Source organism: Mesoplodon densirostris, chromosome 10 (genome assembly GCF_025265405.1).
Source record: "Mesoplodon densirostris isolate mMesDen1 chromosome 10, mMesDen1 primary haplotype, whole genome shotgun sequence".
NCBI lineage: Eukaryota > Metazoa > Chordata > Mammalia > Artiodactyla > Ziphiidae > Mesoplodon > Mesoplodon densirostris.
Genome location: NC_082670.1, coordinates 28,639,028 through 28,657,921, shown reverse-complemented (window position 1 = coordinate 28,657,921; position 18,894 = coordinate 28,639,028). Strand labels below are relative to the sequence as shown.

General features: G+C 40.5%; 1 protein-coding gene across 2 annotated transcripts in view; it reads left to right on the top strand.

The window, feature by feature from the left end:
* The first annotated feature begins 12,452 nt into the window (after positions 1–12,452).
* The window catches only part of CD2AP (CD2 associated protein), a 112,963-nt gene continuing 106,521 nt past the window's right edge, over positions 12,453–18,894 (top strand). The window contains exon 1 of one of the 2 annotated variants that reach the window (XM_060110607.1): positions 12,453–12,902. In XM_060110607.1, the coding sequence (XP_059966590.1) occupies positions 12,899–12,902 (4 nt within the window). In that variant the 5' untranslated portion in view covers positions 12,453–12,898. The remainder of the gene's footprint in view (positions 12,903–18,894) is intronic. The other variant, XM_060110608.1, reaches the window with a different exon arrangement.

Here is an 18,894-nt window from a genome sequence, read left to right as displayed (position 1 = left end):
CATATTAAATCATCTTCATTCAGATAGAGTAAAGACTTTGAAGAAATGAAAAACAGAAAAAAGAAAAAAAATGAGAAACAACAACCAATTTTCTCACCAATCAAAGAACAAGGCAGGATTTAAAAAGAATGCTGTGATAATTCCATATAATTGTGAATCCATGGAGACATTTCTCTAGTCAATTACCAATGGAGAAGTAGGGAGGTGTGAAAATTTGGTGGCAATATTACAGCAGCATCCTATGTGGACAAGGCCAGTCTAAAAGTATATTGCTCACCCACTGTCTACTGTTTAAGATTTACAAAATATGCATAACAATGACCATAGGAGCAACCGAACAGATAAGAGTGCTAAGAAAATTTTGTTCCTGCTCTGTAATACCAAACAAAAATTCAACTTCTAAAAATTTAAATAAAATTGGAATAATGCTTTTTAATGAAAAGTTCAGATTTATTCTTGTATGCCAGAATTTCAACCCACGATGGCGATATCTAGCTCTGATCATGAGTTCTTTTTTTGTTTGTTTGTTTTTTAATGAATTTATTTTTTATTTATTTATTTTTGGCTGTGTTGGGTCTTTGTTGCTGCGTGTGGGCTTTCTCTAGCTGTGGCAAGCAGTGGCTACTCTTCCTTGCTGTGTGCGGGCTTCTCATTGTGGTGGCTTCTCTCATTGTGGAGCACAGGCTCTAGGCACGTGGGCTTCAGTAGTTGTGGCACATGGGCTTAGTTGTCCCTTGGCACATGGGATCTTCCCGGACAAGGGATCGAACCAGTGTCCCTTGCATTGGCAGGCCGATTCTTAACCACTGCACCACAAGGGAAGTCTCTGATCATGAGTTCTGATGGAGATTAATTTTTAATACTCAATCAGTTGGAATTTAGTCAAAATGTGTGCTTGACATACTTTTAATGCTCAGTCAGGAACCACTTATTTACTGAATATTACATGTGCCAGGTCCTGGCTAACCTGGCAGCAGAAAGATAAATATCTACTCATGCTTACACAAGACAATTTTTTGACTATGTTTTCTGGCCTAGAGCTTTTTTTAATTATTATTATTTTTATTTTTGGCTGCATTGGGTCTTTGTTGCTGTGCAGAGGCTGTTGCAAGCAAGGGCTACTCTTCGTTTTGGTGCACGTGCTTCTCATTACAGTGACTTCTCTTGTTGCGGAGCACAGGCTCTAGGTGCATGGACTTCAGTAGTTGTGGCAGGAGGGCTCAGTAGTTGTGGCTCGTGGGCTCTAGAGCACAGGCTCAGTAGTTGTGGAGCACGGGCTTAGGTGCTTCGTGGCATGTGGGATCTTCCTGGACCAGGGATGGAACTGGTGTCCCCTGTATTGGCAGGCGGATTCTTAACCACTGTGCCACCAGGGAAGTCCCAGATAGGTTATTTATTTTTTAAATTTTGGAGGAGAAAAGGCCTTTCAATGGTAACATAAAACTCAAATGTCATTACAAAAGATTGATGTTTAACTGCATGCAAGTTTAAACACTATTAAAACATTATCAGACATGAAATAAACACTATCAAAAGTAAAAAACAAACATCAGATTGGGAAAACATATTTGCAACACTTTGGACAGACTCTATCAGGCAGGGTCCATGCAGGAAAAGATATCCCTAAACATTGTAAACAGAAATTAATACAGGACTTGTCGTCATTGGTTATGGAAGGGGTGAAAAACCAAAAAGAGGTTGGCAAGAATAAATGCTGGAGAAGATGTGGAGAAAAGGGAACCCTCCTACACTGGGGGTGGGAATGTAAAGTGGTGCAGTCACTATGGAAAACAGTGTGGAAGTTCCTCAGAAAACTAAAAATAGAATTACCATATGATCCAGCAATCCTAGTCCTGGGCACATATCCAGACAAAACTTTAATTCAAAAAGATACATGCACCCCTGTGTTCATAGCAGCACTATTCACAATAACCAAGGCATGGAAACAACCTAAATGTCCATGAAACAGATGAATGGGTAAAGAAGGTGTGATATATATATATATATATATATATATATATACACACATACACAATGGAATACTACTCAGCCATAAAAAAGAATGAAAAATGCCATTTGTAGCAACATGGATACAGCTAGAGATTATCATACTAAGTGAAGTAAATCAGAAAGGGAAAGACAAATACCATATGATATCACTTATAGGTGGAATCTAAAATATGACACAAATGAACCTATCTACAAAACAGAAACAGACTCACAGACATAGAGAACAGACTTGTGGTTGCCAAGGGAGAGGGGGTTGGGAGGGGAATGGAGTGAGAGGTTGGGATTAACAGATGTAAGTTTTTATATATAGAATGTGCATATATATACAATAAGGTCCTACTGTATAGCACAGAGAACTATATTCAATATCCTATAATAAACCATAGTGGAAAAGAATATTAAAAATGTATATAGGGACTTCTCTGGTGGCACAGTGGTTAAGAATCTGCCTGCCAATGCAGGGGACATGGGTTCGAGCCCTGGTCCAGGAAGATCCCACATGCTGTGGAGCAACTAACCTCGTGTGCCACAACTACTGAGCCTGCTCTCTAGAGCCCGCAAGCCACAACTACTGAGCCCTCGTGCCACAACTACTAAAGCCCACATGCCTAGAGCCCATGCTCCGCAACAAGAGAAGCCACGGCAATGAGAAGCCCGTCCACCACAACGAAGAGTAACCCCCTCTCACCGCAGCTAGAGAAAGCCCACATGCAGCAAAGAAGACCCAACGCAGCCAAAAAATATATAAATAAATAAAATTTTAAAAATGTATATACATGTATAACTGAATCACTTTTATGTACAACAGAAATTAACAAAACATTATAAATCAACTATACTTCTATTTTTAAAAGTTAAAGGGAAAAAAAAGAGGATGGTAAACACCTTGGTAGTTATCAACAGCAGGTAGCCTTCTAGCTCCTAAACTGGAGAGGGAAAGGGAAGATGTGGTGTTCCCAGAGCTCAGGGGCCAAGATCAACTAGCTGAAGCCAAAACCATGTCAGCGGACAGTAGTGGATGCTGGAGATGCTGCTTGAAGTAGGTGGTGGGGGTGGATTATCCCTTTCTCTGGCCCTCTGTATTAGTTTCCCATTGCTGCTATAACAAATCACTGCAAATTATGTGGCTTAAAATAGCACAAACTTATAATTTTACAGTTCTGGTGTTCAGAAGTCTGAAACAGTCCTCAGTGGGCTAAAAACAACTGTCAGCAGGGCTGTATTTCTTTCTGGAGGCTCCAGAAGAGAATCTGTTTCCTTGGCTTTTCTACCTTCTAGAGGCTAGAAGCCCTCATCTTCAAAGCCAGCAATGACTCCTCAAGTCCTTATACTACCGTCTCTCTGGTTCTCCTGCTCTGGCTCCCTCTTCAACTTTTAAGGATCCTTATGACTACATTGAACCCACGTGGATAACGCAGGATGCTCGCCTTATTTTAGGGTCAGCTGATTTTGCACACATAATGCTATCTGCAACTCAATTCCCTCTTGCCATGTAACATCACATGTTCGTAGGCTCCAGGGATTAGGACCTAGGTATCTTCGAGGGGCCATTATTCTGCCTTCCACACCATCCAACCACCCATCAGTGCCTCTCATTGTCCAAACTCAGCTGGAAGACAGTTGACTGGGAAAGCAGTATGCAGGGATCAACACTCCATACCTTTCCTTAGCCCACACACACCTAGGGGAAAAAGAGAAGTAGATCTAAGAGCAAATGGATACCCAGAAAAATGACAAACATCCCTAGAATAAAGAGCTTTTATAAAGCATTGAGAAAATAATAAATAAAAATAGGAAGATGAGCCAAGAATATGGGCTGGAGGGCTGGCAATTTTATTTTATTTATTTAGTTTTGGCTGTGCCGCTCAGCTTGAGGGATCTTAGTTCCCCGACCAGGGATCGAACCCATGGCTGCTGCAGTGGAAGCCTGGAGTCCTAACCACTGGACCACCAGGGAAGTCCCCAGGCTAGCAATTTTAGACAAAGAAATAAAAGTAGTCAATCTACAAAGATTCTCAGCCTCCCAAATATAAGTTGAAACAACGAGCTATAATATTTCTCCTACCATATGGACCAAATTCAAAAGATCGTTAAATACTCAGTTTTGGTGATAGTGTAAACTGTTGAAAATGAATCATTGGCACAACAGTTTTGGATGACTTTTGATCTAGCAATTGCACTTCTATGAAAAATTTCACACTAGTGTACAAAGATTTATATACAAAGATATTCACTGAGGCAGATTTATGGTACCAAAAAATACAAAAACCTGGAAGTAATTCAAATACTCATTAATATAAAATTGGTCATGAATCAGTAAAACAATGGAATGCACCATTTGAAGCAATGACTTGATATGGAAATAAATGCATTGGCATGGAGATGCGTCCACTGATTAGATAGCAAAAGCACAGTTGCAGAGCAATATGTATAGTGTAATTATAAGCAATTTACATGTAAGAACATGAATAAAACTACTGGTTAATATAAACCGAACTGTTAATAGAGGTTGTTCTGAGACATGGGCTTCTTTGGGACTTTCCCCTTTTACTTTACACATTTCTGTATTGTGTGAATTTTGTACAGCAAGCATTTTTTACATAATCAGAAGAAAAGCATAAAAATGTGCATGTGATTAATATATGGATTTAAGAATAGGTCAAGTTTTCATTTGTACTGGATAAATTTGATTTCAATTTATCATTTCATAAAAAAAAAGCTCCTCCTGAGTCATGATTAAAACATTCTCCTCCGAAAATGAATGGATGAATGAATGAAGGAATGAATCATTAAGAGAGATTTTCTCTCAGGCCTTTCGTCGTCTGATATTTCTGTCTCTGTCTCTGTCTCTCAAGAAATTTGTTTAAAGAGTTCCTCTTTCTCAGGCTTCTTCCCCTACAAATGAAACTGTTCTCACTGGCTTTTAATTCCTGTCTCTACAAGGTGTCTGCCATTAAGATCCTTTCCCTTTCATTATGGTTTAAGTAATATTCAAATAGACCCACTAACTAACACTTTCATTTGGGGAAGAGAGATCCTTAAGTGAACTTAATCAGAAATGGAAATTCCTCTGAGGCTGTTTCTCTTGGCATATCATTTCCCTGGGCCTTAAAAAACTGATGGTCTTTTAAGAAAGCTCTGCTGTGTGGTGATCGCAACATCTTTCTGTTTTGTAAATGTTTTATTGAATTGTTTAATCTGATTCTGAAACATTGAGCACGTCTCCCAATCCTGGGTTCTCGTTTCCACCTGATGTGAGGTGACATTGCACACGGGTGGTGACTAATTTCTTAATCAGCAAGGCATGACTCTTTAACATGTTTGGAGCACAACCTTGTAGTGTCGTAATAGCTCAGATTTCTTCAACCTTTGTATACATTTTAGGGGTGAGAGGTAAGGTTTGAAGAAGAAGGTGATGATTCCACATAGGAAAGGGAATACCGCACGTGTGTAAACACAAATATGCGTTTGCACAGAGACGGGGCTGATGAAACCCAGACTTCACCTGCAAGGAGTGGCTGTGCTGATGCAGACCACAGGGTAGATAAGATTTTTCCAGCATTTCTCTCACATTACCAGCATTTATTTCACTCCTTCCTCCCTCCCATAATTCTTAGAAAAAACTATGACCTCGTAATAAATAGAATGCATTTATTCTGAATATACATCTTCAGCTTTTTTGAAATAATATTTCTACCAAAATTCTGGTATGTAGAAATTAACTGAAAATTATGACAAGTGTTTAACAGGAACTGTCTTCACTACAAAAGATAAGGGACCCCTTAGTCAAGCATATACCTAAGTAATCACATCTTGGCTAATCATCTCCAGGAAAAATTTGCCACAGAATGGCAAATAATCCATTTATAAGACAGCATTCATAAGAAGAATCTGATCAAATCAGTGAAGTCATAACTCCTTGATTTGAAATCTTCAGGATGTAGAGACATAATTTTATGGTGTCCTTTCTATTGTTGACTTTAGTACACAGTTACTGAGAGCCTCCTTTGTGTTAGTGGTTGGCAAGAATGCAAAGAAAGGAAGGACAGAGTTGCAGTCTCAAGGCCATCACCATCATAACAGGAAATGCAAGTTGTAGGATAATAGCTGTACTACAAAAGAAAATATACCAAATGTTCCAGGAGAGGTATAAGCACCGTGTTTCTGAGGAAGGAGAGAACACATTTAAGAAAGAAGGGATCATGTGGGAGGTGGCACGTGAGAAATAATATAGATGATTTACATTGTGTACTTGGGAAATGCAACTTCTTCCCTTAGACCACAAGTTCCATGAGGGTAGGGCCCACGTCTCCTTTATCACTTCTCTACACCCATCTACATAAGCACCTTGTATACCTCCTGGCACAGAGTAGGTCCTCAATGAATGCATAAAGATGGGAAAAGAGATTAGCATCAAGTGCCTACTCTGTCCCAGACCCTTTCCTGGTTGATCTTTATAACAAACCATGGAAGAAGGATTCCTTTGTATCCTCTTCCTACCCCTTTCTCTCTTTCCTCCTCTTTCTTTTTTTTTTTTTTTTTTTTTTTTGTGGTACGCGGCCTCTCACTGTTGTGGCCTCTCTCGTTGCGGAGCACAGGCTCTGGACGCGCAGGCTCAGTGGCCATGGCTCACGGGCCCAGCCGCTCCGAGGCATGTGGGATCCTCCCGGACCGGGGCACGAACCCGTGTCCCCTGCATCGGCAGGTGGACTCTCAACCACTGCGCCACCAGGGAAGCCCTCCTCCTCTTTCTTTTCTTTCTTTCTTTTTTGTTTTCTCCTCTCTTTAAGCAAAAAAGGAAATCATGGCTTAAGGAGCAAATTGACTTGAGATAAACTGAAACATTAGCTGTGGAGTTAGCTCTGCATTCAAGCATAGGCTCTGCCATTTAATAGTTATGTGATCTTAGGCAAGGTAATTACTGGTCTCAGTTTCCCGCTCTTTAAAATAGGGATGATAATACTATGATTCATAGCATTGTAGTGAGAACCGTACGAGGTGAGGGATATGAAGTGTGTAGGTAGGTCAGTGCCCGAGACTTAAAAATGGTCAGATGCTGTTAGCTGTTATTAATGCTACTTTTGTTGCTAATACTGCAAAACAAGAAATAGCATCACCTAGTTCACTGATTTATTTTAAGGAATACATTGAGATTATGTGCTATTAATGTGTAAAAACTTTGTTACCTTAAAACTGTAACAATAAGGTCTCAATAAGGTCTAAGATTACTCTGTGAAAAGATATTTGGTGGCCAGGGAGGGTTAGGAGATCAGAAAGGCTACGTATGTAGAGCTTACTAGACCGGACAAACTGGATTGGCAATCAAAGGTCAGTGTTAAGAGAAATATGGTATAAGATAGAAAGGGCGGGGAAGGAAGAGTGAAAATGGAGGGGGATTTTGTCTAGGAAATTAAGGGTAAAGAAAAGGTAGCTCAAATATAAAATTATGAGAGGCCACATCAGAGATATGACTGATGAGAGAAAAAAAGGGGACAGAGTCCTGTTAAAGCATCAGTCCTAGAATGAAGAAGGTAGGCATGGTGTGCAGGAGATCATTTTAGAAAGACGCGGGTTCCCTGCTTATAAACTGGAGGTATTGATATAAGCCTCAGGAGTAAGGAGGTTGAGGTAGATAACTAATAAGAACCTGCTGTATAAAAAATAAATTAAATTAAATTTTAAAAGGTTATGGAGGCAACCTAAGTGTAAAAAAAAAAAGCAGGGACTATATTTTCTTTTTCTTTTTTTAAAGTATTTATTTATTTAGGCTGCACTGGGTCTTAGTTGCTGCATGTGGGATCTTCGCTGCGGCATGTTTTCTTTAATTAAAAAAAAATTTTTTAGTTGCAGTATGCAGGCTCTTAGTTGCGGCATGCATGTGGGATCTAGTTTCCCCACCAGGGATCGAACCTGGGCCCCCTGAATTGGGAGCATGGATTCTTACCCACTGGCCCACCAGGGAAGTCCCTATATTTTCTCTATATATATTTATGACAGAGCAGGTGCTGATCTATAATGGATGGTCAGTAAATGTCTGTTGAGTTGAATGAATGTGTACTCATGGCCAGAAATTCTTCACATGATATTGTGTGTATAATTGAATTGCCTGATATTTGAAAGATGCAAATGTATTTGTCATTTGGAATTGCTTAAAATATCTGACCCTTCAAAGGAGACTAGCTTTAACATTTTGAAAAAGTAATGCTTCTTGAAAGAGACTCTCTTTGAGGACTTAGAACAAGGCTCTATGACTTACCTACCAACCACCAGCTCTGTAATGACACTACCATCCGAATAAAGTACAAATAACATTATTAAAAAGGTCCTTTCAGTTTGCAAAGTAGTGATTCATTTGGATGGGTTCACCATGTTTTTATTATTTATTTATTTATTTATTGGTAATAGTGCCTATTTTAAAAAATAATTAATTAATTTTTGGCTGCATTGGGTCTTTGTTGCTGTGCATGGGCTTTTTCTAGTTGCGGCAAGAGGGGACTACTCTTTGTTGCGGGGTGCGGGCTTCTCATTGCGGTGGCTTCTCTTGTTGTGGAGCACGGGCTCTAGGCACGTGGGCTTCAGTAGTTGTGGCGGACGGGCTCAGTAGTTGTGGCTCATGGGCTCTAGAGCGTGGGCTCAGTAGTTGTGGTGCACGGGCTTAATTGCTCCGCGGCATGTGAGATCTTCCTGGACCAGGGCTTGAACCCGTGTCCGCTGCACTGGCAGGCGGATTCTTAACCACTGCCACCAGGGAAGTCCCTCATCATGTTTTTAACTAAATTTTTTCTTCTGTGCAATAATGAAAAGTGCTTAGAGAGACCATATATTTGAGCACATGCCCCAAATTGCTAACAGAGTAGCAGGACTTTGTTAGAAGCTGATGGGTCCAGTTTGAGCAGGGACATTTTCTAGCTTCACTAACCTCACAGTATAGACATTGTGTTTGAGAGTATTATTTCCTTCAATTATTTTCTAAAGAATGATTTTTCTAAATTCAGGTTATACATTGATGTAATTTGTGCTTAAGTATACAGTAAACTACCCAAGGCAAAACAAAATAACAATAGGAATGCTGGCTAGGAAATCTAGCTCTGTGGAACTGAGAATAAAGAAAAGAATTAGTTGCCTCTAAGATTTGAGCTAACCCAGTGTTTTAAAAATAACACAATCAAGTTCATATTTAATTTTCTTTATAATAATCTTCCTGGTTAGAATAGTTTTCACCAGAAGGAAAGAAGATAGATGGTTTTTTCAATATAGATATCTTCTGATAAATTCCTAAGAAAACATTAGGAAGACATGATGGCAGTTTAGAATGAATTAGATTGGTGGAAATTATGTCATTCTCACAGAAATTGTAATATTCTCTTTCATATTCAGCAGAAAAAAAAAGAAAGTGAGTGATTGGAATGGTATTAGTTCAGGACTTCCCTGGTGGTCCAGTGGTTAGGACTCAGCACTCTCACTGCCAAGGGCCTGGGTTCGATCCCTGGTCAGGGAACTAAGATCCCACAAGCTGCATGGCATGGCCAAAAAAATAAATAAAAGAAAAAAAGAATGATATTAGTTCATTTTTCTTAGAATACAAAGAAGGGTGAGGATAGATGGATAAATGAAACCTAATTCATTATAAGATAAAGGAAATAAAGACTAAAAGAAAAGGTAATTTGTTCTTAGCTGAAAGGAATTTGAGGTTAAATCTAAATATATGATGAGATTATCATCTCACCATATTTTTTATCATCCAACTAATAGTTACTACTGAGGAAAGCAGTGTTTTGAGCTGAGCAATGTGCTAGTTCCATAAAAATGTATAAAACATAGTGCCACACTTTGAAGGCCTCATTGAGGGGGAAAGACTTATAAGATGAAAGGAGCTCCATGGAGTAATTAATAGCTAACATTTGCTCAGTACTCACAAATTTAGAACATAGTTTCACAAACCATTTTGTAAGTTTAAAAAATACATTTCTAGATTTCATTTTTCCATTGGGATGTCCTTTGTCTTCACCTCTGGAAGACAGCATTAACTCTGGGATTGTGATTACTTCCTAGCTTTAGTTCAGTTTTCTCAACCTTTCTTATTGTCCTATTCCCTGATCTTTCCAATTTCTTTTATGATCCAATATGTCAACGTCACCTCAATGAGGTATTGCCCTCTGAATTTGCAAAGTGATTTTGCTTATTTTAATTTTCAAACTTCTAAAATACATGGTTTATGGTGGAAATAATACAGATCCTGAGATTTCTAGGCTATAACTGATTGTACTGATAGATACTTTATCTTGTCAGATTATGTGACCTGACTTCTGGTTAAAATAGTATGTTCACCTTATCTACTTGTGGCCTCACTTCTTAATCGCTCATTTAGTCACTGAAACCTTTAACTAACTTTTAACTTTTCTATTCTATATATTCTGAATATATGCAGCTATATATATTATACATTCTGTCACGTATATTCTGAAGTTATACTTTCAAAGGTAACCTTATTGTCAAATCCAGAGTTCTTTTTTCCCTCCTTCTGTTTGTTTTCCTTACCCTCTCTTCATTTCTATTCATTGGCCTTTCTTCTTAAAATATCTAGGATCCTAGAGACCAAGGTATTTAGTTCTTTTCCAATATCTTATATTTTTCTTTATATCCTTCCATGAATCCTTTTTTGCCTCCCATCAGCCTCATTCTTTCAAAGTTTAAATCGTTTGCTTTCTTATGGGTTGCAGGAGCCACACAGATTTCAGGGATATTCCGTTTGCATTTCCACTTTCACTCCTTACTTCTAGGACTCCTCCAGGTTGAAAATATTGCCTTCCTCCACACTTTAGTTCAATTTATACCTTCCCCCTGAAGCTTGCCTTGCCCATAGTAATTTTCCTTTAAATTTTCAGGAATTTGACTCTCTCTACCTCATACTGTTAATAAACTATCTGTTCATGTCTCACTTCCTGGTTAGAATTCAAAATCTTTGAGGGTAAGGGCTGGACTTCAGTTTTTTTGGTTTGTTTATTTGTTTGCTTGGAAGGGGACAATTAACATAATACTCAATAAATATTTGTTGACTGAAAAAAGTTACAATATGTTTCATGGTTTCAGTACAACACAGCCAATATGTACATCTTTTTGGGTGTGCATATTTAATTTTTTTCCTTTTTGGTCTCTGATTGTAACTGACAATTCTTGTTAAAAAGGTACCCTATGTAATCTTTTTAGAAATAAAAGATTAAAGGATGTCAAATGCAGGCCTATTGGAGATAGTGGAAATGGATATTTATAAAGTTGCTACTATGTGCCAGACACTGTGCTTTGCACTATAAAGATTTCTTTCGACAGACTCAAGAAACTGAAATCCAGCGAGGTTAATTTATCCAAAGTCCCACAAAAAATAAATGGCTGTGCTGAGTTTCAGAAACCCGGGTTTGCCTGGATGATTGTGAGAATTAAATGACAAGATTGCTTTAAAAAGCACCAACAAATGTTGCTCTCACACTCATCTGTCCGGGAACTGGGTTTGCTTCAACAGTAGAGGAAAAAAGTTGGCTGAACTTTTTTTTTTTTTTTTCTTTTTGAGCTGTTTGGCATGTAGGTTATTAGTTCCCCTACCGGGGATGGAACCCATGCCCCCTGCAATGGAAGCACAGAGTCTTAACCACTGGACCGCCAGGGAAGTCCCTGGCTGAATTAATTATATATATTTCTAACTCTAAGAAAGTGTCATATCTGATTACAATAATCCTATGCTCTTTTTCATATTCAGGCTAGAAAAAAATGCCAGGCAATCTCTCAAATCATGACTATCCCAACCTGCTCCCCCCACCCCATCAGGTAACAATTTAAACTATACTTTCGAAGGAGAAAAGGGATTTAGAAAGTGGTCTTCAGCGGACAGAGACTAAAGGAACCCAATAATTTAATCCTGTAAAATAGAATTTACTCTGTGCCTAGGATTTTTTTCCGACTAAGAAATGCTTTTGATTCATGCGGAACTTTGCAAGGTAAACCGCGGGTTCTGATTGCAGCTGGACCTCTAAAGTTCGAAAGCAAACGGTTTTTCTCTCTACTTCTGTCCTCTTGCATCTCTCTCGCGCGGCCTCTTTTCTTTTAGGTCCCCCAAAGCCTGCTGCAGCAACACTGCAAAGTGGGGCAACCCAGGCTCAATTTGCCTATCAGCAAAAACTCTTTGTATCCATCTGAAGCGACAAACCACACAACACGCCTGTCCCAGCAGCTTCGAACTTCGGGGCGGAGGGCTGGTCGCAGCTGTGCCGTACGGCTCCCCCATCCGCTCCGCGCACCTGGACGCGTGCGGCGAGCGACCCCTGGCCATGACGTCACCGCACCTGGCAGCCGCCGGGGGGCAGGCGGTGAGCCGGAACGCGGCGGGGGCGGGGCAGGGAGGACCGGGGATTCTCGCGAGATTTTCCTCCTCCCGGCCCAGCTCCCGGCTCAGCTCCCGGCACCTTCCCGGCCTCTGTCCCGGTCTCCCCCTCAGTCTCTCGCGTCGCGTTAGAGGACTGCAGGCGCTGAGGGAGCGGCGAGGGGCGGGCTCCGGGGCTGGGCTCGCGCTCCGGGTTGGAGCCGGCGGCCACGACGAACCGGCAGGTCCCACCCCGTGGCGGGAGCGACCGGGGGTGGGGAAGCCGCCGGCTGGGCGGGCGGGGGAGGGCGCTCCAGCCGCCGCGAGTGAGGAGCGGCCGCCGCCTGTTCCTCACGGGCTGCGCGGACGGGACTGGCCGGGGAACGCCGCGGGCGAATGGAGGCGCCTTCTTGCCCCGCCTGAGCTCAGCCGGGCTAGAGCCGAGCGGAGGGCCCGCCTCCTGCCGCCGGAGCGGCCGCGCGAGCAGCCGGAGGAGGAGCGGCGGGCACCGGGCTGCTCCCCGCGGGAGCCCCCAGCATGGGTAAGGGACTCGAGGACGCTCCCGATTCGGGGAGGCGTTTCCCCTTCTTGATCTCGGCGGGGAGGGGGCGGGAGTCGGTCCCTGCGCGGCCGCACGGCTCGCTCCCCGCCGCCCCTCCTCGTCCTGCCTTCCACCTTGCTCTTCTGGCGGAGAAGTGCTCCATCTCGTGCTTTTCTCTCTGCCTCTTTTCCTGGTCCCGGGAAAGGTGAGGGGATGGGGGGGGGCGCCCGATCACCTCGCCCCGCGCCTAGCTCCGCTCAGCCCCGAACCTCCCTTCTTCTCTAGCCCCTTCTTTCCTCCCCGATCCTGGTGGGATGGGGGAGGGTGATCGAAAAACTTGACAAACTAGCACTTTCAACTTCTTTATCTACTGTGAACCTTTGTATAGATTGACCTTTTAAAGCATTTTGTAGTTTGTTCGTTAGAAAAGGCATTTTTTTTTTTCCCTGCTAAAACTTCCAAGGGGTGCCTCAGGGGCAGGGAAGCTTGAGTATTTACTCCGTTTCTACTTGGGCAAGTGTGTTGGCACTTAAATATTAAATCTCTTCCTGAGAACTGGACTGGCGTTTGGTAGGATTTCTGCGTTGAATCCTTTGAGAAGCAGTTTCCTGTTTGGAGTTAGACTTCCTCGCTAGAAGGGGAGAAAAGTACAAGGCCTTATATGTTATTTACTATGTGCTTTAAAGTTTTTGTTTGGAGCTAGAGAAAGAATGTGTTGCAGCCTGGTTTGAAAGGGAGTTTTGTTGAGTAGTGTAACAATTTTTCTGATAACGAAGTTCGGTGTGGGCTAGGCACTATCTCCCTGAATCCTTTAAAAATGAAAAGCAGTTTAAAAGAACTTTTTTTTTTTTTAATCTAATGTGTGCCACGGTAGGGCATATGCATGCTCTGTAAGAGTAATCCCAGTGTTGGTTTTGTAGAGCAATCAGAAGGACGCTATCCCTTCTTGCAGTTGAGGAAAGCGTTGGTACTGCTTCATCTCAACAAACTATTAACTGAAATTAATAATTCATGAAACTAACAAATGATTTAGGAGCAGGACAAATACAGAGTACTGCTGATGTGGCACCTACTGCCCACACACTGTTTTGTGGGAAATGCCTTAAGGATAGCGCGTTTATAGACAGTCGCCTAGCTCTTCTTTGTTTCCTTAGACTTTCTACTTCTGTGCTCTCCTGTCTCCCTTTTGCTTTCAGGTACCTTTTGTACACATAGTGCTCTTAAACTTAGAAACAGTGAAACCTTTGCTACTTGGAACTTTCCAAGGAATTTCTTTCTAATATATTAGTTGAGCTTACTGGGTAATTGAGGGTTTATCCTCTAAGCTTCAAATTATAAAACGACTTTGAGTGAAAATCATACTAAAATTAAATATGGTATTCTTTTCTGTTTTAAGTAGGATGCAGAATATAATTAAATCTTTTGATGACCTAGGGTCATCATTTGTGACCATCAGTTGCTGTGGTGCCATGAGGATCTGTTGGATTGTACATAGGACTGTAGATCAGATTTCTTTGCATTTTGAAGTTATTAAGTAAGCATTTTTCTGCTTCTCTGTTGGACGTGCTTGTCACTGTGATCAGTGTCCCCCTTCACCTTCCCACTGGTAATTTTTCTACGCCATTTTTTCCTCCGGAAATCAAATTTGTAATTCTGCATAAGGGTAAAAATGAGTTGACCCTTATTTAATTGTGAGATCCTCTTTTGAGAAAAGTCAGTATCAATACTTGGACATTGGAGTATTTATCTTGATTGTTCGGAGGCCTTTTCTCAGTGCCTTTGCTGTGTTCTGGTTAGGTGAGTTGCCAGGTTACCTTGGTCAAGTGTGATGTTTGTACACTCTCAACTTGACTACCCAGAATGTGTTTTAAAGGTTGATTACTTGGGTGCATTTGCAGTTAATTTTTGAAAGGTATTTGTCAGATATTGTCATATGAATGTGTACTTTAAATTTATTGGTCATGTATTCATAATAAAATTATCAAAATCATTTAAAGGGAGTTTTTTCTTTAATATTAATCTAACATACTTGGTTTTGCTGTCAGAAGTCTTTATTTCTTATGACTTAAGACGATAGCTTAAAATATTTACATGGTATTTTATCTGGTTCATCACGAAATGAAAAATCTTTAATTTCTTCATTTCGAAATAACTTGGATACCTATTAAGTGATGGTTCTTAACATTTAGGTGGTACAGCTAGAGAGTTAGAGCGTGCTTGGGCTCTGAACTGGGACAGTTTAAGGTCAAATCCTGGCTCTTCTACCTACTAGCTGTTGTGACTGAGCTTCAGTTTCTTAATCTATAAATGGAATGAAACTATCAACCTTATAGGTTGTTAGGAGGATTGAATGAGTTAATACTTGTAAAGTGCTTAGAACAGCCAATGTTGGTTGCTATTATTTTCATTTTCAAATAAATTTCCCTAAATCTTGCATCAACTTGAAAAAACAATTCTCAATGTTTGACCTTTGTTAGAAGCATGATATTGTCTTTGAGGGACCAGCGGGATGAGATGATTTTGTATCAATGCAGAAACAGGAAGATAACTTTCAAAGTTCGATATACTGTGAGAAAGTTCATTATTGGTAGTAAGTTTAGTAGTTGAGGAAAAACTAAGTGGGATGAGTGTTAGTAGAGACTTATTTGAATTTTATCTTAAGCTAAAGCACTGTTTTTAGTTTCTGCATTTATTAAATGTGGAAGAATGCTTATCATAAGGAAATTTGAGGCCTTCCGTGTGGAAGAATTGGGGAGAGCTTGAAAAAGATGGAAAGGCAATACTTATATTTCTTATTCCAAAGTACAGATCTACATTTTGGGGTAGAATAAGACAGAAAGCACGAAGTGTTACTATATATAAATTTTTATTTCTGAAAAAGTAAGCAGATTTTAAGGATTGAATTTCTCTTAATTTTAGATAAGGTTATGAACTTTTTAGTTTAAATTATTTTTTACCACCTCACATATAATAAGTCAACATGTTTAAATTATGAGGCAGTAATGGGCAGAAATATATACTTGGTTTAGAGATAATATGTGTACTTCTGTAATACAGTGATTTATTTCTTTTCTTTGAGACACTCTTTGGATAAAATCTTGATTCATACAAATAAGTAGTGGCAACTGGAAATTGCCTCCTGGCGGCTCACCTTTCAATTTCAGGATTTACTTCAATTAAACTAATCCTGAGCATGAAAGAGGAATATTAGGAAATTTTTGTTTCAAAGTTGGAATGGACTTCCCTGGTGGCGCCGTGGTTAAGAATCCATCTGCCAATGCAGGGGACACGGGTTTGAGCCCTGGTCCAGGAAGATCCCACATGCCACGGAGCAACTAAGCCCGTGCGCCACAACTACCGAGCCTGCGTGCCACGACTTCCGAAGCCCACGAGCCTAGAGTCCATGTCTTCGCAACAAAAGAATACACCGCAATGGGAAGCCCCCGCTTGCTGCAACTAGAGAAAGTCCATGCGCAGCAATGAAGACCCAACGCAGCCAAAAAATTAATTAATTTAAAAAAGAAACAAAGTTGGATCACTAGCAAATCTAATGATCAGTTGTGTTTCTTAATTAGTAAGTACTCGTGATCAGATATTTCTAAGGGTTCAAATTTTGAATAGTTATAATTCCATAAAATCACATTTAGGGTGAAAATTCACATTCATAATATTTTATATTTTCCTATAGAAATTAGCCTGAAGTTTGCCATATATCTCTCTTAAATGAGGGGTTAGCAAAGTAAAATGATGTCTTATTCACTTAATAAGATGATCTAAATTTTAAGGCATTTAAGATAAGAAAGTTAAAAAAAGCATGAAGTGCCTTCTGTTCATTCCATATTGCCAATTGAAAACACCTTAAAATTTTTATTTACGAGTAATCCAATCTGTGATTTTTTTTCCCTCCTCTCCTGTGTCATGGAATATTTTCCTCCATTAAGTGTATTTTAAGTATGATACCATTTTTTAATGTATTTAAAAAGTGGTGTCATGTCAAGAGGTTGAAGATAGACAAAGAAAGGTGTAATGATTCTTGATTTGTGTGAGAATAGGACAGCTGCAGAAGCAGTTCCTAGGTAAACTGGTGCAAGTTGTGAAAGATCTGAAAGTTGTCAGAGTTTCTGTTCAGAAAAGAAAGAGGGAATAAAACCTAATATGATGCGATTGAAATTTAGGTAAATTGGTAATCATCATGATGGATCTGTGACTTGGTAGAATTTGATATCCAACTACTAGGCAGGTTTACCTCAAGCAGGATTAGTTCTTTCTAGATGGAGAGGCCAGAACACTGGCCTGGAAATCTGGTTGGAGGTGCTATAGTTAGCCTCTCAGCATGAGGGATAAGAGTAGCAAAAGACAGTGTGCAGACAGGTGGAGTTGGCCAGGTTGGTGTAGGAGTGGGATGGTGGTGGGTAGCAGGTACTAGGTAGAGTTTCAGGCTGGCATCTTGGAAAAGGGAGGAAATGGGTTTTAGCAGTAGGCCTTGAGACCTAGGAACAGGGAAGCAGAACCAGACAGGGTCCAGGTTTCTTATGACAGATACAAGGTAGCTATTTGTTCCCAGGAACAAAAGTGAGCTTGGTTATTGGAATTGTTTAGGATGTGGCAAGCAGTAATTTTGACAAGATACTGAGCTCCTAAGCTGTAGATCTTATATATTTTCTGCTTGGCACTGCATCGGTAGCTGGATCTATATGTGTATTACAAGTGGTCCTGGGTAACTGGGGTGAAAGGAGATTCTCTATCTCAATGCTTGAGGATATTTCTTGCTCACAGTCTAGCGCTCCCTCTGTTTATTTGGTCTCAGGGATTTGATACATCTGCTCTTTGCAGCTATTTCTTTTTCACCTGTTCTTCTCCTTTCACACCCAAGGCAAAGCAGATTACAAAGTTTCAGCATACCCTTCTGTTTCAGGAACAAGCGCACAATCCTTAACAGTGTTAAATAGTCATAACTGCCAATATAATAATAAATGGGCAAGTAAGGCATAAGAAACTTGAAAGTACTACTAATTGTTGATCCCTGAACAATTTCACTGAAGTGGTGTTAGGCTAGTTATTAGGCTGGTTATTAGAGAGAGCTTTCTTAGTTGTTTTTTTGTTTGTTTGTTTTTTGTAGAGTATACCTGCCCTTTTCAGTCCTCCCGCATACTCCCCCCACACCATACTACCCACAGCTTTCTTTTAGATTTATGTTAGATAGATGTTCAGACTAGTTCACAGGGTCATTTATTGCTACTATTAAGCAGATAGAATTCCCTTCATAATCTTACTAGGGCTTTTCTGACCCAAGATTGTGCTTCCCTCCCTCCCTCCCTCCCTCCCTCGGGTCTTCGTTGCTGCATGCTTTGTTGCAGTGCGCAGGCTTCTCTTTGCGGTGGCTTCTCTTATTTCGGAGCACAGGCTCTAGAGTGCGTGGGCTTCAGTAGCTGTGGTGCACGGGTGCACGGGTGCACGGGCTTAGTTGCTCTGCAGCATGTGGGATCTTCCCGGACCAGGGCTCGAACCCGTGTCCCCTGCATTGGCAGGTGGATTCTTAACCACTGTGCCACCAGGGAAGTCCCTGTGCTGTACTTTCAATTTTCAGTTCTAACCTTGGTTTTAGCCCCAAGTGAGTTAGGTATTTTCTTTCTGGGCTCCTAAATGTTTCCTCCTTTGGACTAAATTTAACTTTACCTCTTTTTTGTTTTTTGGTTTTTGTTTGATAGTTTCTGAAGACCTCCGTTGCCTGGATGTTCTATCCTCATACTTACTCTTTTCTTTCAACTGAAAGTGTATTTATTGGTTGTTTGTACTTAAAGGAGCTTTTATTCTAATAAGAAACTCTGCTTTTTAAAAATTCATTATTCTAAATGGATATCTAGCCTAAAATGTTGATCTAGTGTCAGATATGGCCATGTTATGGACTCTTTTTTTCCTAGAACCTCTTTATACCACATCATTCCTTTCCAGTGCCTCCAGTAGACTTGCATTTTTAATCTTTAAAATTTTG